The sequence below is a fragment of the Astatotilapia calliptera genome, chromosome 14 (assembly GCF_900246225.1).
Source record: "Astatotilapia calliptera chromosome 14, fAstCal1.2, whole genome shotgun sequence".
In the NCBI taxonomy this organism is placed as follows: Eukaryota; Metazoa; Chordata; class Actinopteri; order Cichliformes; family Cichlidae; genus Astatotilapia; species Astatotilapia calliptera.
In genome coordinates this window covers 27,972,481-27,995,920 of record NC_039315.1, presented here as the reverse complement: position 1 = coordinate 27,995,920, position 23,440 = coordinate 27,972,481, and the positions used below count along the sequence as shown (strand labels likewise).

The 23,440-nt window shown below is 41.0% G+C and overlaps 1 protein-coding gene and 1 pseudogene across 1 annotated transcript; one reads left to right on the top strand and one right to left on the bottom strand.

Moving 5' to 3' along the window:
• Positions 1-3,677: 3,677 nt before the first annotated feature.
• On the bottom strand, positions 3,678-14,696 carry LOC113035903 (von Willebrand factor A domain-containing protein 5A-like; annotated as a pseudogene).
• A 333-nt stretch (positions 14,697-15,029) lies between these two features.
• LOC113035730 (uncharacterized) lies at positions 15,030-19,150 on the top strand. Its single transcript, XM_026191375.1, has 2 exons — positions 15,030-15,371; positions 15,592-19,150. The coding sequence occupies exon 2, from the start codon at positions 16,262-16,264 to the stop codon at positions 19,148-19,150; it is 2,889 nt and encodes a 962-aa protein (XP_026047160.1). The 5' UTR covers positions 15,030-15,371; positions 15,592-16,261.
• Positions 19,151-23,440: the final 4,290 nt, after the last annotated feature.

Below are 23,440 nucleotides of genomic sequence, written 5' to 3'. Positions count from 1 at the left end.
ATTCAGTTGTGTGCATCCACAAAGAGCAACAGATCAGCTGATTACAGCCTGTAATTTTGATGATCACTGGGTTTTTATTTGTTTGGTTGTTATGGGAGTCACGTGGGTGCTAGCGGTGACATAAATGGGCGTTGTCAGTCTGTCATTCACTGGTTTTGATTTTGACAGAGAGGAGGGCTGGGTAGCCGTACTTTTTGTTGACCGCTGCACAACATGTTTCGCCTTGTTACATTAGAGCCTGTGACGTTGTAAGAGTCTGAATCAGGAGCCGATGACATTACTCTGTAAACTCTCAAAGCACTTTAATAAACAAACAAACAATTCCACCTCTCGCATTATTGCGTAAAGTTGACAGCGCGTCAGGCAAATAGGCAGGCTTCATCCCCGGCCTCTAGCGACTGTGGAAGTCGGTACAGTGGGTGAATTCAGTAACCTGTGCCGTTTGCCTAGAGGGGGCCAGAGGGAAGAGACCAGTGGATGTCCTCCAGAGGCGGCAGAGGCTGGCCAGTGAAGTCCTGAGCAGTTTTTATCACCCTCTAGAGAGTTTCGCTGTCTGCTGCTGAGCAGGATGCTTTATATTGAGAGTAGAAATGCTCTAATAGATTTGCAGACAGGTGGGGCTTCTTCAGTATTCTGAGGAAATAAAGTCCCTGTTGTGCCTGTTTTATAATAGGAGCACCATTCGTTGTCCATTTAAGGACCTCATTGATGGCAACTCCCAGAAATATAAAGCAAGCACCCCCTCATCCTCCTCACCTCCAGATTCCAGTGGCCTGAGCGCCCCTCTCTGTCGCCTGAAAGCAATGACTACTTTTGGTTTTTTAATATTTAGGGAAAGGTTTTTATAAGAGCACCAATCAGATACTGACTTGATGTCAGATGTTCTTTTTATATTATTATTTTGTGGACATCAGATATCTGATATCAGCAGAGATGGGAAGTAAAAACCTAAAAACATTGAAGGTTAAGCAGTGATTCTTTTTTTCTGTTTAAAATCAAAACTTTGAGAGTTTTTATTTCAAATAATAGCTGATGAGCTTCATCTCCATATTCTACCAGTTGGTGATGGTAATTCATCATCATTTGAATGTACTAATAACAGAGTTGCAGCAACTGAAGATACATAATTTAAACAATTATTCACCACACATTTATTTAACTCAGCTTTTTAACTAAGCATTACTCCATTACCAATTGATTAAATTGTGTATTCTAACTGAGGAAACGTAACTTTTATACTTCTTTAATTGGCGATTCTGTTCTGAGACATTAGAAGTTAGAGACACCAGCAACCATGGTCAATTATCTTCCAGGGGCCGGAGAAGGTGACATTGAGGAAAATTTAAAACTGCTGGCTAAGGGTAAACGTAAATTGTCATGTTTCAGCTGTGTACAGGCAGGAGAAGGACCCAAACGCAAAACTCACGACAACAAAATTAAATTCAAAAAGCTGCTTTATTGCAGAATGGCATGGTAAACTAAATTAAACTGGGACATGGATAAACTGACACACAAGGAAACACAGCCGTGAGGGGGACTATGACACTGACAAAGAGAAACACAGGGCTTAAATACACTGAGGGATAACGAGGGAATGAGAGACAGAAGGAGAGCACAGCTGGAAGTAATCAGGTTGGACGGAAAGGGAAGCAAAACTAGAAACACTGAAGGGCAAGGGAGACTTAACAGGGGTTGGAAGACACAAGGGGAATCTAATAACAAAGAACTAGAAAAACTCATGAGCTTAATTATATAAACATCCAAATAAACTAAACTCAAAACACTGGGTCATAAGACCCAGGATCGTGACATAAATTCAGTACAATTATAATTCACATCGGCAGTAATGATACCCAGTTACGTCAATTGGAGGTCACCAAAATGAATATTGAATCGGTGTGTAACTTTGGAAACAATATTGGAGTCTGTAGTTTTCACCGGTCCCCTCCCCAGTCAGACCAGGAGTGACATATTTAGCCGCGTGTTCTCCTTGCTGGCTGTCTGAGTGGTGTCCAAAAAACGATGTGGGCTTCATAGATAATTGGGAAACTTTCCAGAGGAAACCCGGTCTTGTTAGGAGAGACAACATTCCTTAGATGGAGCCGCTCTCATTTCTAGAAATTTATTTCTAAATACAATTTATTAAACACATATTAAAAACATGACTATCCAGAGTTGGGATCAAGAAGCAGACTTGCAGTCTTACATGCCTCTCTTCTCTCCTCCCAGCAAAACACCGACTTAAATGAGTCAAAACCCCGGAGTCATACTAACTATCAGAATCCTTGAAGCACAGGCCGAGTGCTATGAGATTGACTCTAAGATCACAACCTGATTAAAAACAGAATCTAACATAAACATTCTTGAGATTACGGGATGGCAAAAAATGTACTTTAAAACAAGATCTTCTTGTTTCATTGGGACAGTAAAGTCCCATAAGAAAGAATAGGCATACCTGTGTAAGAACAGGTATCACTGCTATGGAGTTTAATGTTTTACATGCAGACTCAGGGCTGCTAGTCTCCTCTCGGCATTTAAACATTGGTAATTTAGAAACTCACAGTTCAACAGCACAACACTGTGTTTCCTTTTTACATCAAACATTTCTTTCAGCCATCTGTTTTTATCAGTGGATACATGACTAACTTTTATTCAATAGCCACAAATTACACAAATCCAAGATTAAATATTTTATTTATCAAAGACATGTGATTACACATTCATCAAGGAGCTAAGCACAGTGTAAGAAAAACTTTATAAAGTAATAATAAATGTTTTATAAAAATCATATTCTCTGATGATCACATTACACGTGTCACATCTGTTTTTTGTTTTTTTCACTTTGGACTGAACATGGTAACGCCTGGACCTAAAATATCAGGGCTGATTTTTTTGTCCCAGTCCAGGCCTGCAGCCCTCCGTTAAGAAACCATGTTCTGATCTCATTTCCACATTGATACAACCGTGATGAGTTTAGTTTAGTGCGCTTTCATTGAATCCGTTTGATCTTTATTTAAGGTCATTGGTTGGATACTTAAATGTAAAAAACAGAAACTCACTCGATCAAATTGTTAAGTGGTTGAGCAGGCTGATCCACAGCTGAGCCGAGCATCCCTGTACACCAGACCGTTACAGCAGTTTGCTGGTTTGATTTGTCTTGATGGCTCACACCTGTTGCATAGTGAGTTTCAGTTTCTACCTTCTGGGCAAAGGTTCCTGGTTTCAAAATGTAAAACATGGAGGTTTAAAAATAGCTTTGTTGTAGCAGCCATTACTCAGATGAACAAGTTATAGTTTGTTTGTGGTTGTATTAAGAGTATGTGATGGATGGCTCATGACTGCAGAACAAATCTAGCTATGCATTCCCTCTGCTGGCCTTGATTTCACTCGCTGTGAGACATGGCTGATGATGAGGTCTCATTTGTTAGTGGAAATTATGTCCAGCTGTTTACTTACATGACATGAATTAAAAAATGAAAGATATGCATTGGAATAAGGAAGAATTTTGCTTCACTATGACTTTGAATTTAAGCTGCATATTTTCCTCAACCATGATTAAAAAATGTGTTGAAAGACAGAACTGGCCAGGTGTGTTGGTCTTTTTAAATATTTTAAAATTTAATTATTTATTTTTTTCATGGTGACTCATTAGAAGGAATGATGGGTCCAAACTCATGTGTGTTGTTATTTGTTTAATATTTGATGCTTTCAAGCAAACAGCAACATTAAAGTTAGAATAGAAAAGCAATAATCTCTGGTACTCTTACAAAGCTGACTTTGGACACATGCAGCATAAAATAAGGCACATTAGATAATAAAGTTGGACGATGCAAAGATTAATGTGGATGAAGTATGAAGTAAATCTGCTTCTGTGTATGAATCATAAAGAAGTTGTTAGTTTATAAAAACCTCAGAGGCCAAGGGCAGTTTTTTGCACACTGCAGCCCAACAATATATTTCCGGCTTCCACACACTCTGTCACAGACGGTGCTGGAAAAAAAAGGAACACACAAAACAAAATAACCAGTTAGCATTAATCTTAACGACTGTAGCAACTCAGTATAGCCATCACAAACTGAATGCTTATTTTTGTGTTTACTACCTTTTTGCGCACTGAGCCATGACACAGCCTTTGCAGCCAGAAGCTCCCACTCATCCTTTGCATCCATCTTGAAACCATGAAGCCAGATCAGAGCCAGAATGGTGGCCCACACTTCACTGCTGGCCTAGCGTATAGAATCAGAAGTCATGTAGTTAAATATTAAATTAAGTGAGGCAGCATGCAGATGTTCGTTAACATGAGTGTGTAATTTTGAAAATTCAATTTTGAAATCATTTTAATGAATACGTTACAAACACCCACTATTACTGTGTTATTATTTATTTAATAGCCCACCTTTTCAGGCTTTGACTTTTCCACCTCCTCGTTGGTCTTTCCCAGTGCAGCAGCCAGAGCTGGATCAAGCAGCCAGCAGCCAGACGCCTTCTGGAGGGAGACTAACTGTAGCAAAGGGTCTCTGGGTGGCTTCTTAGCAGGTGGAAATTCTTCATCCGGCAGTGCTAAAGGGGAAATTTAAATACAAGTACATTCATAAAGTTTTTTATGCTGATCACTCTCCTTCTATTTAGTTAATAAAATCATCTTAATTGGGGGGAATTAACAGAGCAATATTTTAGAAAAAGAGTTTAGTTAATTAAGAAAATAGTTCCATTGATTCGGTTAGCATCCACATGTTGCAATCTTTTTTTCCTCACATACAAGGTGTTGAATAATCGAGCTCCACCTTATATTAAAGACTTTATAGTATCGTATCAGCCGCTCTCTGACTGAGCTGTTCTTGTGTTTAACTCCTGTGGAACCAGCTCCCAGTTTGGATTTGGGTGACAGACACCCTCTGTACTTTTAAGACTATGTTAAAAACTAGGGGTGGGTTTTTATAATCGATTTATCGATTAAAATTGATTCTGGCTTGGATAACGTGAAATCGATTCATTAAAATCCTGAATCGATTTTTTAATATAAATTTATTTTGCCCGAAATGCCAGAATCTCTGGTGAAACCTGAAAATTTCAACAACCACCAAACAGCTAAGACAGTAAATGAGAGCAGGAACACGGATTCTGCACAAAGACGTAAACACACAGCGTGGACCCGCGGATCAGAATCAGTGAGATGTCGCCTTTCTCACCTGACGGCACGGACACGGTCGGGGCTGAAAGCCGACAGCTCGCTGATTCTGATGTTTCGGCGGGTCCGCGCTTTGTGTTTACGCCCTTTTTGTGCTGATTCTAAAGCTGTTAGTTTTATCTCTCTCCAAACAATATTGACCGAACCAGCAGCAAAAGAAGATCCAAACTAAGCTTCACGAAAACATCGTCATGAATTTCCTCTGACTTTTGCTGTTTTGCTTCCACCACACTTCATGCACAGCTCTCTCTCTCTCTCTCTCTTCAAGAACTGTCCCGTCTAAAAATCTGTTTTCTGCATCATTCGCTTGCTTGTTACGCACAAGTCTACTGTTGTTTACAGCGCACTGGGTCGCTGGTTTTTTTTTCTTTTACATACTTCCGAAGAGAAAACCTAATTTCTGCCGTTCAATACTGAACAAATTTAAACTTTCTAAAATTGTGCAAAATGCAAAACGCTTAGCCGTGTCTCTAATAAAACTGCTGTAACGTCAGAGGTAACGTTTATATGTTGATTAATGGTTTTCTTTTGTTTTTGATGTACTGCAGAATATGTTCATAAAATCCCAGGCCAGGAAAATCACCTTCATGTTTTTCTGTTTTTATGTTCAGCTACTTTGACACAAAGGCATCTGCTGTGATGCTCACACCTTTGATAAAGTCTTGCGTGTGTCAGCTTCCTTTTTATAGATACAAAAATATGTAAATCTACTGATCTGAATTATAATATTTCTGACTGTCAAAATTTCCCAGATTCAAATCGAATTGAATCGAATCAAATCAAATCGTGGATCGTATCGATTCGGGACCTTGTGAATCGGAATTGAATCGATTCTAGAAATCAGTGACGATACCCAGCCCTATTAAAAATGTCCCTTCTTGATAAAGCATATAGATAGGGCTGGATCAGGTGACCCTAATTCCTTCCTTATTTATGCTGCATTATGTCTAGACTGCCGGGAGATTCCCATGATGCATTGAGTAATTCTTCTTCAGTCACCTTCTTCACTCCCTATGTGTTTATACACCTCTCTGCATTATTCTTCCTCTCTGGCTCTCTTCCACAGTGTGTCTTTGTCCTGTCTTCCTACCCTCATCCCAACCTGTTGCAGCCAGGAGGGAGTTTTTCCTTCCCACAGTCACCAAAGCGCTTGCTCATAGGGGGTCATATTGTTGTTGGATTTCTCTCTTTTTTGTATTACTGTATACAAAAGGTATTTTATAAATTTCACCAGGTTCTGTACTAGGACCAATACTTCTTATGTTACACCTGTTTAGGCAGTATTATTAGAAAACACTGAACTCTTTTGCATTGCTTTGCAGATGACTCTCAGCCCATGAAACCAGATGATACAAAACGAATTAAAACGAATTAAACTACAGGAATGTCTTAAAGATATTAAGGTCTAGATGACTTTTGATGTCCAACTAAAGATAAACGTGTCTATCTAAAACAAAGAAGTCAAAACAGATACCTTCGTAATAGCACTCGTCTTCGAATTCTGGAAGGTTTCCAAAATCCACATCAGAATCTGCTTTTTCAAAGGAAATTCAACACTGAGCACACACACTTGAAGTTGTAATCAAAATTAAAACATTTACCTTCATTGCAGACTAAATGCAGTAGCATGCTTAACATTTAATTAAAACTAAATGTAAATGCTTCTTTATTAAAATTTTGAAAGTTAAAATTAATAGTAGAAAAATCGAAATTACACTTGGAAAAGAATCACTTAAAGCAAAGAAGTCACAACAAATACACAAACTAATTAAACTACAGGAATGTCTTAAAGATATTAAGGTCTAGATGACTTTTGATGTCCAACTAAAGATAAACGTGTCTATCTAAAGCAAAGAAGTCAAAACAGATACCTCTGTAACAGGACGTGTCTTCGAATTCTAGAGGGTTTCCATAATCCACCTCATAATCTGCTTTTTCAAAGGAAATTCAACACTGAGCACACACACTGGAAGTTGTAATCAAAATCAATACATTTTTCCCCTCATTGCACACTGAATGTAGTAGCATGCTCAACACTTAACAAAATGTAAACCTCTGTATTTTAAAATTTTGAAAGTTAAAATTAATAGTAGAAAAATCAAAATTACACTTGGAAAAGAATCACTACATATTCAAGTGTGTCCATTTAAAGCAAAGAAGTCAAAACAAATACCTTCAGAGTCATCCATTGCACAATAGTAATCGAGACCTGCTTTTTCAAACGAAATGCAACAGTGAGCACACACACTTATAATTCTACTCCCAATGAAAACACAAGTAAACATTTTTCTTTCATTGCATGCAAAATTTAGTAGAAACTTAACTGATGTGGGATCTCATTTTACTTGTCTGACGAGAATTTGTCAGCATGAGCAAATCATCTGACGTTATATAACTCAGACTAACTCGGTCTGTGTCAGCAATCCCAAAACTAACTACCAGAAAACAAAAACCCACCCCAGACTGAAGAAGTCACTTGGATGAGTGATCAAACATTACTCCCACTGAAAACGCTTCATCCAGTGAACTTTACCGTATTTTCCGCAATCTAACGCGCACTTAAAATCTTTTAATTTCTCTCAAAAATCGGCAGTGTGCCTTATGTATGAATTCTGGTTGTGCTTACCGACCTTGAACTGATTGTACACGGCTCAAAAATCAGTCAAAAATGTCTTCGTGCGACATTGGTAACCTACAAAGCCGCACTGCTTGATGGATTGTCGGAGTATTACGGCTGCCTACTCAGGAGCCTCGCGGAGTAATCTGGGTCCAAAACTCTGTCCGCTTCAGGTCCCAAAGTCAAACGAAGATTGCAGCATCACTGAGAGCTAAAAACTGCCTGAACGCTTTCATTCTTAATAAAATGATCAGCGTTGCTGCTTTTCCAGGTGTAACAATTAAGTTTAACACCCAGGCATCCATGAAAACAGAATTCATGAAATTTCTGAAAAAATTAAAACGTACAGCTTTGCTATCAGTTCCAACATAAATGAAGACAGAAAACTAAACAGCAATAACTTTTGTACGGTTACTGAAGTTGGACTAGCTGGTAGATAATGATGTGCTAAGTGATTGCTAGCGACACAGCTATGTTAGCATAACATAAACACAGTGAAGCTGGAGGATGAACACTAACTTTTGTCTACTTGATAAAAGTTAAAGTGAGGGTTAGGGACAAATGCAGTCAAATGACAGGACGCTGAAAACGGACCAAACTTCAGTGCTTAATGCATCTTATAATCCAGTTCGCCTAATGGTCTGAAAAATACGTTACTTTCAAGCTCCCAGGCCTCTGGAAGAGGATGTGAGCTTGAAGGACAGACTCTCCGCAGGGGCAATAGGTGAATTCTTTATATATTTTGTGTGTCAGCGTGTGCGTGCGCACTTTTACTTTTAAAAGGGAGTTTTTCCTCCCAGTCACCAAAGCGCTTGCTCATAGGGGTCGTATGATTGTCGAAGTTCTCTCATTTTGTTTGTATTATTGTATACAAAAGGTATTTAAAAAAGTGCATTGAAGTGGTTTGAGTCATATGTATTTAATAGTCTCCAATTTGTTCTTATAACTAATTATTCTTTTTCACACACACACAAACACACACCTGTGTTTGTAGAAGTACTCACACTGTGTTTGCAAAGGTAACAAACCTTGTACTCACCAGGTGAAAAACTGGAAATATTAGCTCTTAGACAGCAAGGGGTAGCAGCAAATCCCATTAGACCAGCCACTAATAAGATAAGATAAGATAAGATAAGATAAGATAAGATAAGATAAGATAAGATAAGATAAGATAAGAATGCCCCAAGAACAATATGAAGTAGATAGGATTGCTAATTATTCTTGTTACTTGGAATATCTCGGTGCAGAAGAGGTCCTTGAATCTCCTTGTTGTTGTCTTTATTGACAGCAATGAAAGCAGTGAAAGAACTGCTCACTCCTGATTGGACACTCAGCTGCACCACCTTCTTCTTTACTTCTTCTTTTTCCTCATTGTTTTCTGCTTCCATCTCTAGCAAGCAAATAAGAGTCCGAGCAGCTAACCTGTGGACTATTAAGCTACAGACAAGAGAAAATATTGGTATGGTGACATGGTCACAATGACCAATATTTTTTAGATCATACAGACATAAAAAGTAAACTTTTGTAAAGTAAATATGTAATTGTACCAGTGGATTAACAGCTCATTTACCCAGTGTCCTCTGCAGGTCTGAGACTGAAGTGCAGCTGGTTCTCAGAGGGATGACCTGCCAGGCTGTACTTCACCGTCACACAGCCCTCTGCTGCCTCTGAGCTCTGACACAGAATTACAGTGTCAAACCAATTTCATTTTATTTCAAAACATGACAAGCATAAACACAGAGATTGTTCACTGTGAGAAGATGCTGTTCCTACCTGTCCAGTAAGCTGTGCATAAATCAGTGACCTTTTACCCTGGAAAATGGTTGTGATTGGTGGAGAGAGGACGGTGACAGTTGATCCCTTTGGTAAATCCCATGTAACAGAAACATCTTCCACAGCTGGCTGCAGAGCAAATCGCAGCGACTGCATCACCTGATGAGTATAAAAACCAAAATCATATCTTCCATCCAAACTAAAAACAAATAAAACAAACTAAAAACACAATTTTTTTTTTTACTGTAATTGTTATGAGTCATTGTCTTACTTTTGGTTGCATCCTGTCAGTCCCTGTGATGAACTGAGCGTGACCTCCTCCTTCCTTGGCCATCCCATTAATGAGAGCAGAGCTGGCCCCTTCCCCAATCCCAAAAGAGAAACACCTGCAATACAACAGCTGTTTTTAAAACACACAGGCATGGTACACGGCACATGTCATCATCTTTTTCTTGTTTTACCTGTGGGAGCCTGAATTCTTCTTCACCAGATCGATCACTTCTTTGGTGTTCCCCACCTCTCCATCAGTAAAGACAAACAGCTGGAGAGGAGAGTTTACACACAGTTTTTCATCTACACGGCCTGAAACACAACTCTCTGATATGTAATCAAGTATGCGGTCAGTAAACTGTTTTAACCAGTAAAAAAAAGAAAAGAAGAAGCTTTAAGCAAGAGTGAGAGGAACAGTAGGAACCACTCAACAGATCAACTCATGTATAATTAGCAGATTATATGAGATATGTTACGACTGATACAGGGCTTGGTTCATGGTCAACTTACATGTTGGAGTAATGAATGAGAAAAAAGGAAGGACAAAAGGATGACATCAAGGTGTGTGTGTGTGTGTGTGTGTGTGTGTGTGTGTGTGTGTGTGTGTGTGTGTGTGTGTGTGTGTGTGTTACCTGTCTAGGCTGAGTGGGAATGCAGGGCTGGCTGTAAATATGTTTGAGGGGCTCCAGGATTTCTGTTCCTCCAAGATCAGCCTTCATCTGCTCAACTTTCTTCAGAGCCTCCTCCATGGTCTTCTCACCATACTCTACACTCTTACTGCCATGACAAACACACAAGTGAGATCAAACATAACCTGGAGTTTTGCAGAATCATCCAAAGGCAACATGTTGACTAACAGCAGGGAAGATATCTTATCACACATTTTGTCATGGTCCCCATGTCTGCCCGGCCGGCTCCACAAGGCCACATGTGTTTTTGTTTACATTCTCCTCTCTCCTCCCCGTCAGGATGGAGCTCACTGCAGGCTCCCGCCCTTGGCACACAAACCTGCTTCTCGTCAGGCTCTAATTATGGGTTGGACTCTTAAGGCCAGGACGCAGACAGCCTTATCGCTGGATGATTGTGCTAGACAAGTCAGTGAACCTCAGCCTTGTATCTTTAAGCTCTGTGAACTTGCTGTGATCTCTGCGTAACCTCACTCTCTCCTGTGCACAGTTTCCCCGGACCTGTGACCAACCCGTTGTTTGAACCTTTGTAAAGAAGAGGAGCTAGCGTGTATGTGATTCCCTTCCCGGACTTCCCTTTTGGACCCAGGACCCCCACTATCACCTCACTGTATATATCTGCACCTGGTGACTTAAATAAACGTTGTTTCCACTGAACTCTGCTCTGCGCCTGAGTCCTACTACAACGCATGACACATTTACAGTAAAAAGTGACAGAAAAGTGATATCACTGAGATCATATGAATATAACTCACGGGAAGATGTGTTCATAACTGGACCCAAAACTGTAAATGTTGAAATAGCAGCCCATTGGTAAGCTCTTCAACAGGAGCAGCAGAGTGTCCTTCAGGGAAGAGAGAAAAGATGGTGAGGCCACTGTGTGAGAGGAACAATTTAAGGAAATATTTTGTAACACTAACACCACATCATAAATACCTTGGCACTGCTGATCCGAGTTTCCTGCTGCTCAGTGTTATTCGTAGCACAGTCCATACTTCCAGATCGATCCACTAAGAACACAAACTCTCCACATGAAGCCGTTGAAGACATCACAGACTGGGGGAACTCAGGGTACAGACTCACCATCACCACTGGATCACCCATCAGAGAGCCTGAAACACATGAAAAGGACAGAAAAATGTCAAGTTTACATTTCATAATAGCTCCAACACAATTAACTTTTAGGTTGAAGAAGAACAATAGTTTTTATTTGCAAACTAATGACTTCTCTCATTTGCTCTCACCCGGCTCAGCAGAGGCCTGTCCTGCCTCCACCACAGCAGTGGGCTGGTGGGCGTCTTTGTAATAAATCAGCAGTTCAACATCTCTGTCAAACTTGTGTCCTGCAGCCAGCTTGACCTGCACACCACAAACACATTCATATTTATTCATCAGTAACACGTAACAACCACACACAGCAGACACATCAGCACTCTACCTACCGTGGCCTGGGTTTGATCAGTGTTGAGGTACTGCAGAGGGTCCAGGGAACAGTTGGACTCTACTTTAGAGATTGGACGAGGAGAGGACACTCGGGCAGAAAAAGACAGACTGTAGGGCACCAGAGAGGCTGGAACAGAAGTCACCTGGACACCTGCACCTTCACTACCTGCACACAGCATCAGGTAAAATATGCTGTAATTAATGAGGTATAATATAATCAAATAATTTAGGCTGTAAAGACTCTCTGGTTCACATGGTAGTACAGATAAAATGAGGAAAGCATTTTGCTCAGGAAAAACAAAACTACTTTACAGCTGTTTTAATTCAAAACAATGAAAAAGTGACAGAAAAGGAATAACTTGACTTTTATGACCTACGGATGGAATAATGAACCATATCGGTAACAAAACACAAACATCATTTTTTGCCTATTCCTTCTTCAGAAAAAACAAAAAATCTGTTAGGGTGATATAAAATTTAATGTCAGCGAGAATTAAATAGTGTTAAGTATATAAACCTGTTTACTATCTAACTTTTGGAAAAAATAAGGGAAACTCCATATAAACACACCAGTCCCAACAAGGTTTTATGAGGTGTTTGTGCTGATACGTTGGGGTTGGTTTTCTCTGATTGTGACGCTATGCATTACGGTCAAATATCTCCAGTTTTGGGTTTGTTTGTCAGAAGGGCATCTTTCAAGAAGTCTTGTGATTGGTTCAGGTGCAACTTTGAAAACATGCTGCCAATGTCTTTTTGAGAAAAGAAGTTTTCTCCTGCAACCCCTAAAAAATAAGCCACACTTGTTCAGTCTTATTCTAATACCTCGAAATCTAACATTTGATATGCTAGCTGAGGCCTGTAGAGTCTGAGATACAGCTTTTGGGCTTTTTGTAATTTCTCTGAGGATGCACTAAAGCTTTTCACTGGACTGGAACATTTCCTTTTCACAGCTTTTTATATTTGGTAATCACAATGTGATGAGAAGTGAATCCTTTTTCTTGCAGAAAATCAAGTTGAAACTTGACCTAATTATCTTCCAGATTTTTCGCACTGTATGTGTTTTCCTGTATGTGGCAACAGTTTCATATCTGGTTCTGTGTTCACATCTTACAGTAACTGGCAAAGTTGGAAGATGGTTTTTTTTGTGTTCTGTCAGTGGTGTGAAGGTTGGAAGGTGGTTCAAGACTTTGACTGATATAGTTTAAGCATTTCTGGTCCAAGTATTCTGAAGTTGTCCTACCCTGAGGTTGGTATCGAGGGTTGAGCACACCAGGCAGACAGAACCTCAGACCATCATCAGCCTGCACAGCCAGCTCAGTGACGTACTCCAACCTGATGGAGGCGCTCTCTGCTGGAGGCAGACTGCCCACACGCAGAGAGAATATATCTGGACTCTCATCACTCTCCTCCAATAGGAAGGCCTGCTGACCGGAGCTCAGAGCATCATCATACTCCTCACGAGCCTGAAGCACAGGTGACACATGTCAGTGACATTCACTGCGTTTATTTTGAAGCTCACTTATAATCAGGTTATATTTACTGTCCAGCTCACCTTCTGTTTCTCCTTCACCTCAGCTACAATCTGCGTCTGTCCAATCTGAGCGCTGAAATGACAGACAGCAGCATCTCCAGGCAGAGGGAAGACAAAAACAGCCTCTAATGGTTTGTCCTCCTTGTTCTCATAGTTCAGAGTGGAGACCACTGTAGCCACATGGTCCCTCACCTCCAGCTCCACCTCAATGCTCTTCAGAGGAACTGATAGAAAAATAATATTAGAATAAATACAAACCATACATCAGGGTATTATTATGTGCCATTACAACAACAACAAAATCTACATTTGAAGTTGTTTTAATTAACTTCTTTTCCATCAGTACCTGGTTCCTTCTGAAGAGTTAGCAGACCACAGCAATCCATTATCTTACCTGTAAAACAAGAACACTTAATACTGAAACTTTTACACTTTACAAATACGGAACATTCAAAACATATAGCCGCAGTCAGAGAGAACGGGTATGTCGACCGTGGGAATAAACGTTCTCCGTTAACTACTTTCTTTTTTAGGCTCTGTGCCTAAAATAAACCTTCATCAAATAAAGGAATCACTGTAAACATGGCGCTTCTGGTCGATTTTTAACCGAAACTCGTAACACAAATTGCTCCTGACCGATTTATGTTTTGAGTACAAGTTACTTTGGTGATGTAAGCAGCTAAAAGGAGAGTCACTATCGGGAACAGCTCGCTGACGCATTAATCAGAGTTTTTTGTAGAGGCCTCGGGTTTTGTTGCAGTCTTGTTTATTATTATAACCAGCCAAGCGTCCCTCTGACCGTGACTTTCACTTTCACATTAAACATGCCGTCTGTTGTATAATCCTGTGGACTTTCTCCACTGCATGACTGTAGACACACATAAACCGTGCATGATTCTGTGTGACAGCACCCACATGACAGCGATAAGCTTTCAGGTTTTCCTGTCAGTCCAGCTGCTGTAATAACGGACAGACTTACCTCAAAGAATGTACTGATGTTTCCGGTACAGTTTTACTGCAGCCCCCTCCTCTAAATACGTGAAGAATGGTGTTAAAACACGTAATGTTTTCGCTAACAACACTGACCTAACTGAAACAAGACTGCTACCGGGTATGCTCGATTTTCTTGTACGAGAGCACCCAGTGGCGTAGTGATGTGTCGGTCGCGAACGAAACGGCTATAAGAGCCGATTCTTTGAAGTGAACGACGCGAGCCGGGTCCTTATTGGGAGTCCTGTTTTTTTTCTTCCTTCTCTCACCCTCTCTATGGCACTTATTTCCACTTCCCTCCGCATGCGACCCTTGTGCTTTGCGCTGGGAAGAGGGGGGAGGGGCGGCAATCCGGTTGTTCAGTGATGATGTGACGAATCCTACTTCCGGGTCTAAAGTAGTCTGCGTTTAATATGGCTTTTGTGTTGTTAACACGTTTAATGTTATGTATTTTCTTCTATTTGATCTCAAAAAGCTCCTAAAACAGTCAGTGATCACTGTTGACCTCCCTCGGCTTTTATTACTGTAAATGCCGGCAAAGCCACTTTACTTTGCACTTTTATTTTGAAGAGTACCTTAGCACTTCCTCTTTTATTGTGTCAGACTTCCTGTTCTGTTCTCGGTGAGGCGACGCAAACATGTTGCTTCAGAGTGAGTAAAAGCGTTTGTTTTTGAGGGTACTCATGCAAAACTATGTGTTTTATTTATCTGTCACATGCTATAACTTTGAAAGTTTACTCAATGTGGTTGAATTCATTTTTATTGTGTATGCATGTCATTTGTTTGTGGTGTGGAAAGACTGGCTAAGAGATGTGCATGGAGGAGGTTGGCTAGCTGATTCAGCATGATTAGCACCCTTGGAAGCAGAAAGAGGTTGGTTAATGATTGCAAATGATTGTTTATGTATTTAAGAGACAGAATGGTTGTTGTTAATTCATTTTATTAAATGCTGTAACATAAGTAGTTTAAAAACTATTGATTTATGTCAATGTCACTATTTGAGTTAATCAAAATAATTTTCTATGGTAAAATGTGAACATTTCTGCACTTTTTACGTAAATGTTTAATGGTATTTGTTTGTGCATCTTTATAGTTTTCACGGTGCCATATTGTCGGTGATTTAAAGAGGAGAGAATAAAGTTGCATCAGTCGAAGCTCTCTGCATCACGAGTGGTAATTCCAAGTGGGCAGCTACAGTGAAAACTCTTTGACTGCAAGAGACCTGCCATCCCTGCAGAGATCCTGACACCATTTCATCAGAGATCCAGCTACCAACCTGTTACCAGCCAGCTGATTCCACTCGCAAGGTTAGAAAGAACAGCATACTAAAGCTCAAGACTCCAGATACTAAAAGAGACATTGACTACCAAGAAGAAACATGGGACTGCTTACACACATGCACAAGCTTAACGCATAACTAGAAAGTCTTTATATAATGTTACGAGGCCAAATTAATTCATGGACTGCCAACACATAATATTCCTGAATCTGGTTAATGTTTCTTGGTGAGCGAAATGTGTTTTTTGTGGAATAATAATTCACAGGATGTCTGTTTATGAAAAGGTTTAAAAGGTGAAGCTCATTAGCTAATTTATGAACATTTGTTGTTGCTGTCTTACGCTAAACATACCTTTGAATGTCCATAATCAGTAAATGTTTGACACAGCGTTACTCTGTGGTAAAGATTAACTACAGCTTTAAAGTATAGTCAGGCAGTAAGGCAATCAAAGCTACAATCAACTTAAGGCAGCTACGGAAACAAAATGTCACTACCAGAAGAGCAAACAGACAACCCCACAAGGACACCATGCGAATCCAGCTCATCAGAAGAAGAAACAGGCAACCCTACAAACGCACCATGCAAATCTAGCTCACGTGAGAGAAAATTAACAGAGAAAGGCCTAGAGATGCAAAAGCATGATATCAGAAAGCGTGAAAAATCATTCAACAAGACTTATGACTCTTGGAAGCTCGTAGCAAGGGAAACTAGAACAAAACTAAAATCCCTCTGCTCAGCAGAAGACCTCAATAAACTGCAGCAAAATATTGAAGCAAAGCACGACGCTGTAAGTTCACAGTATGAACCTATCCTGCGTAACAGTAACACCACACCTGACATTGTCAACAAAATGGACGCCTGTGTTACACTAACAAAGGAGGTATGTAACCTCATAAGTGACCGTCTAAAGACTGTTCATGAGGAATATAATAACCATCTTGAGAAAGAAAGAGTAAGAGAAGTGTTAAGCAAGAACGAATATAGGTCTGTTTTTGGCGACAGCATAACGGAAACTGCAAGCTCTATAGAGTTGTCAGAGCAATTGAGCCGTCACTCTGGCTCATCCTGTACCCGCAACAGTAGAGTAGATGCAGAAGCAGAACTTGCTGCCAAGCTGGAGCAATCAAAGGCTATGGAAGAAATTCAAGCACAGCAAGCACATCTTCACAAGTTAGAAAGTGAATGGAAACTCAAAGAGGCAAAAATGTTGTCAGAAATTAAACTAAAAGAGGTGGAAATGCAACAACAGTTGGAACAAGAAAGAGCAAAACTACAGCAGTTACAAGCAGACAAAGAAGTTGCTATAGCAATAGCTCGCGTGAAAGCGTACAACAGCCTTGAAGGGTTTGAGAACCACAATGGGGAAATTGATAGTAAAATTAGCTCTGCTTGCTACAGAAGGCAAATTGAACCTCAGCTGAATCCAAATGCCGCATCATTCCAACCCCACAAAGCAATTCCAGAAATGACAATGACCCAGGAGTCTGTCAGCTTAGCACAAGCAATCGCTAGCTCATTAAGTATGAATCGCTTGCCAGTCCCTGAGCCTGCCACATTCAGTGGGCACCCTTTGCAGTTTACCGATTGGAAAATGTCATTCATTAATCTGATTGACCGAAAACCCCTTCCAGCAAGCGAGAAGATGTTTTATCTGAAAAATTATCTCGCAGGAGAAGCACGCAAAGCGGTAGGTTTCTTTTACCAAGATTCAGAAAATGCATACAAGGGAGCATGGAAAGTCTTAGAGGACAGATATGGGAACCCATTCATTATACAGAAAGCATTTCGTGATAAACTCACGAGATGGCCAAAAATCAGCGCAAATGACCCACTAGCACTACGAGAGTTTGGCGATTTCCTCAAAGGATGCTCTGAAGCAATCCCACATGTCAAAGGACTAGCTATCCTAAACGATTGTGAAGAAAATCACAAATTGCTCAAAAAACTGCCAGAATGGATCGTGCGCAAGTGGAGTCGAATTGTTGTAGATGAACTTGACGAATCTGGCACCTATCCAAATCTTGCATGCTTCACAGACTTCCTGAGTAGAGAAGCACGGATAGCTTGCAAACCGATAGCTTCTCCACTGTTTATGAATTTCAGACCTGTAGATGATCGAATCCCAAAGAGAGCCAAAGTCTTCAACACAAACAGGCAACCAAAGAGTTCCGCTCAAGAGAAACAAGACACAAACATTAGTAAACCAAAATCACCTTGTTCTGTTTGTAAAAGTGAAACTCATGGAATCTCAAAGTGTCTCATCTTCGCAGCTAAGAGTGTTGAAGATAAAAAGGCATTCATCCATGAAAACCAGCTCTGCTTTGGATGTTTAAGAAAAGGTCATATCACCAAAGATTGCAAAAGGCGACACACGTGCAACATTTGTGAACGTCGTCATCCAACCTGCCTGCACGAAAACAGGAAGCAAAGCCCTGCAGAAGCAGTAACAAATAGTTCCGCTCCCACAGAAGAACCTGCAAGCCAGGAAACACACAAGGTCATGTCTCATACATCAACACAACGCATTTCGGCTACCTCAAGTATTGTCCCAGTCTTTGTGTCTTCTGTACAAGAGCCACACAGAGAAATACTCACCTATGCATTGTTAGACACACAAAGTGACTCAACATTTGTCTTGGACGACATACTTGATAAGCTGAATGTGGATGTCCAACCAGTAAAACTGAAACTCAGTACAATGACGGCTATTGACACAGTCATCTCGAGTAAGAGTGTTCATAGTTTACAAGTTAGAGGACTCCACTCTGAGAGTTGTATCCAACTACAACAGGCTTATAGCCGCGACTTTATCCCAGTTGATAAGTCGTACATCCCAACGAAGGAAACAGCATTACTGTGGCCTCATCTCAGAAGCTTGGCAAATAAGTTGCCGCCTCTCCAAGATTGTGATGTAGGGCTCCTGATTGGATATGACTGTCCATCTGCGCTGGCTCCTCTTGAAGTCATCATAGGTGACAAGCATGAACCCTTCGCACAAAGGTCAGAACTAGGATGGAGTATAATTGGCTCATCAAATCCCCACCTAGACAGACAAGGAAACCAGAGCTTTGTGCATCGGCTCACAGTAAAAGAGTTGCCTGTTCCATCAGCGACAGATGTTCTAAAAGCCCTGGAATCAGATTTTGCTGAGAGAACCTATGAGAACAAATATGTGTCCCAAGAAGATGTCCATTTCATACAGTTCCTCAGTAATCACATCACACAAAGGGAAGACGGACATTACGAAATGCCTCTCCCTTTCAAAGGGAACAGCCCACCCAACCTGCCAAACAACAAGAGGTTAGCCACAGTACGTCTACAGTGTCTCAAGAAAAAACTAAAGGCCAACAAACAATACTACAATCAGTACTGAACATTCATGGAAGAAACCATCAACAGGGGTGATGCAGAGCCTGCTCCTATAGCATCTCAGGGGCAGACCGAGTGGTACCTGCCACATCATGGAATCTATCACCCCAGGAAGCCGGACAAACTAAGAGTTGTTTTTGATTGTTCCGCCAAATCCCATGGTGTCTCTCTAAATGATACCCTATTAACTGGACCTGATCTCATCAACCCTCTGGTTGGAGTGCTTTGCAGATTTCGGAAAGAAGCCGTGGCCGTAATCTGCGACATTGAAAGAATGTTCTATCAATTCGTTGTCACCCCTGAATCCAGAAACTATCTGAAATTCCTCTGGTGGAAAGAAGGTGATTTGGAGAAAGAACCTCAGGAGTACAGAATGGCAGTTCATCTGTTTGGAGCTGCATCATCTCCAGGATGCGCCAATTTCGGTTTAAAGCATCTTGCACGACAACATCAAACCGACTATCCTCTAGCATCAGCCTTTGTGGAGAAAAACTTCTACGTTGATGATGGATTAGCCAGCGTTTCATCAGTTGAGGAAGCCAAAGAACTGATCATTCAGTCACAAGAGTTGTGCAGAAAAGGAGGCCTGCGCCTTCACAAATTCAACTCAAATGAAGAAGCTGCTCTCTCCAACTTAGACCCTTCTGAAAGAGCAGCAACCATTGAACCTCATGGGTTTGACCCATCCCCTTCAGAACGTGCTCTTGGCATTCAGTGGTCGATAAAGGAAGACACCTTCATCTTCAACACCAGCCTGAAAGATCAGTCTTCAACCCGCCGTGGTTGTTTGTCTGTCATTGCCTCACTCTACGATCCACTTGGATTTATCGCTCCATTCAGCCTAAGTGGAAAACATATCCTACAAGAGCTTTGTCACAGAGGCATTGGATGGGACGACCCACTCCCAGAAGATGTGAAGCCACGGTGGGAGAAATGGATAAATGGTCTTTTCAAGTTGAATGAGATCTCAATTCCAAGATGTTACCACCCACACGACTTCCAAAATATTGTCAGAGTAGAGCTACACCATTTTTCGGACGCCAGCTGCGTAGGATATGGTGCATGTTCTTACCTGAGATATAAAAATGACAAGGATGAGGTTCACTGCAGCCTTGTGATGGGAAAAGCAAGGGTGGCACCCTCAAAGGTCACAAGAATCCCGAGGCTTGAACTCGCAGCGGCGGTGGTTTCTGCAAAAGTAAACCACCGCTGAGCTTAAAGGCTGAGCTTGACATGAAAATTGATGATGAATTCTTCTGGACCGATTCCCAAGTGGTCCTTGGTTACATCAACAATGACGCTCGCAGGTTCCACATATTTGTTGCAAACCGTGTTCAACTCATTAGAGACAACAGCAATCCCAATCAATGGTATTATGTGGACACCTCAGAAAACCCAGCAGATCATGCATCCAGAGGGCTTCATGTTTCAGACATCCACTCTACAAACTGGCTGCAAGGACCAAAGTTTCTCTGGGAACGTAAGTTACGTCTAACACCCAGCACTCCAGCTGAGTTACTTGTTGGTGATCCCGAAGTCAAGACAATTCAGGTGCTCGCAACTGACATCAGTACCTTCAATGATATTCTCGATCGCCTGAATCAGTTTTCATCTTGGACAAAACTCATAAAGGTGGTTGCAAGAATCAAAAGACTGAGGTCTCAACAAAGGCATACTGAACATGCAACGATCGAGGAGCGTGAGAAGGCTGCTGAAGCAGTGATAAAGATCTTACAGCAGCACGCCTTCCCTCATGAAATAAAAACGCTTCAAGCCAAAAGGGACCTTCCAAACTCAAGCTCTCTCTTCAGTCTTGACCCCATCTGGTCTGATGGACTCTTGCGTGTTGGTGGGAGATTAAAGTGGTCGTCTCTTTGCCACAAAGTGAAGCACCCACTCATCTTACCAAGCAACAGTCATATAACCAAGCTCATTGTGTCCCACTACCATGCTAAGACATGCCATCAAGGTCGAAGCCAGACACAAATGGAGCTTAGAGCAAATGGATTCTGGGTCATTGGTGGGAGCAAGCTGGTGGCCAAAATGATACACACCTGTGTGCTTTGCAGGAAACTTCGACGACCTACAGAGAGCCAACGAATGGCTGAACTCCCTAAAGAACGTCTTGAAGCCTCAGCACCCTTCACATTTAGCGGCATGGACTGCTTTGGCCCGTTCATTGTGAAGACAGCACGCAAAGAGCACAAAAGATATGGTCTGATTTTCACGTGTCTGTATTCAAGAGCTGTCCATATTGAGATGCTTGAAGATTTGTCAACAGACTCTTTCATCAATGCATTGAGATGCTTCATCAGCCTTAGAGGAGCTGTCCAACAATTACAACCAAGCCTTGCGACCAAGGTTCCAACTTTGTTGGTGCTAGGAACGAATTCAAGGAAGCACTTAAGCAATGCGACGCCAAGCAATTGGAGACCTTCTTATCTGAAAAACAGTGCGAATTTGTCTTCAACGCCCCTTCTGCCAGCCATGCAGGAGGTGTCTGGGAAAGGCAAATAAGAACGGTTAGGAATGTGTTGAATGCTACCTTCGCACAGTGCCCAGGTTGGCTTGATGATGCCTCCCTCAGAACGCTGCTATATGAAGCCATGGCTATTGTCAACAGTCGCCCGTTATCAGTTGATGGAATCAATGATCCTCATGCACTGGAACCTTTAACGCCGAATCATCTCATCATGATGAAAACAAAGGTTGCTCTTCCACCCCCGGAGTGTTCGTGAAGGAAGATGTGTATGCTACAAAAAGATGGAGAAGAGTCCAATATCTTATTGAACAGTTCTGGGACCGCTGGAAAAGAGAGTATCTGCTCAACATATCAACAAGGCAAAAATGGCACTTACCTCGGCGTAACCTCAAGGTCAATGATATCGTTGTTATCAAGGACGACAACCTCCCACGAAACCATTGGCAGCTAGGTCGAGTTGTGGAGACCTTTCAAGACCATGATGGCTTGAGTCAAAGTACGAGTTGGGGAGAGAAAGCCTCAAAGAAAGCAAGATGCCCCTTCTAAACCTTCAGTAATTGAGAGACCAATCCAAAAACTAGTACTACTCCTTGAGAATTAAATAAAACAAAATATGTTAAGGCAATACTAGTTATGTTTATACACTACCTTAATCCATTAAGTATACTTACCTGTATAACTCTGATAGTTCAATTCAGTCATTTATTAGTATAAGAAATCCTGTACAACTCACTTGCTTTGTGAATTTGTTCGTTCATTGTATCAGGATTTGGTGGGAGTGTAAATGCCGGCAAAGCCACTTTACTTTGCACTTTTATTTTGAAGAGTACCTTAGCACTTCCTCTTTTATTGTGTCAGACTTCCTGTTCTGTTCTCGGTGAGGCGACGCAAACACGTTGCTTCAGAGTGAGTAAAAGCATTTGTTTTTGAGGGTACTCATGCAAAACTATGTGTTTTATTTATCTGTCACATGCTATAACTTTGAAAGTTTACTCAATGTGGTTGAATTCGTTTTTATTGTGTATGCATGTCATTTGTTTGTGGTGTGGAAAGACTGGCTAAGAGATGTGCATGGAGGAGGTTGGCTAGCTGATTCAGCATGATTAGCACCCTTGGAAGCAGAAAGAGGTTGGTTAATGATTGCAAATGATTGTTTATGTATTTAAGAGACAGAATGGTTGTTGTTAATTCATTTTATTAAATGCTGTAACATAAGTAGTTTAAAAACTATTGATTTATGTCAATGTCACTATTTGAGTTAATCAAAATAATTTTCTATGGTAAAATGTGAACATTTCTGCACTTTTTACGTAAATGTTTAATGGTATTTGTTTGTGCATCTTTATAGTTTTCACGGTGCCATATTGTCGGTGGTTTAAAGAGGAGAGAATAAAGTTGCATCAGTCGAAGCTCTCTGCGTCACGAGTGGTAATTCCAAGTGGGCAGCTACAATTACCACTAATCATTTATTTAAGCTCAGTTTTTAAAACCTTAGGATGTAACTACAGCCCAGCCCATGCAGCAGTATATGAATGACGAACCTCGTATTGTGGATGGATTATCTCAGTTGTTCTCCTGGCTGAAGTTTGGTCCTTTTACAGCATCCTGCCATGCAATTACATTTTTTCCTGACCACCGAGAACACTCACGGTAACTTTTATCGAGTGGAAAAAAAGTTAGCTTGTTTATATTATGCTAACATAGCTGTGTCACTAGCGGTCACGTAGCACATCATTATATACCAGCTAGCCCAACTTCAGTAACCCTACAAACGTCACTGCTGTTTAGTTTTCTGTCTTCATTTATGCTGGA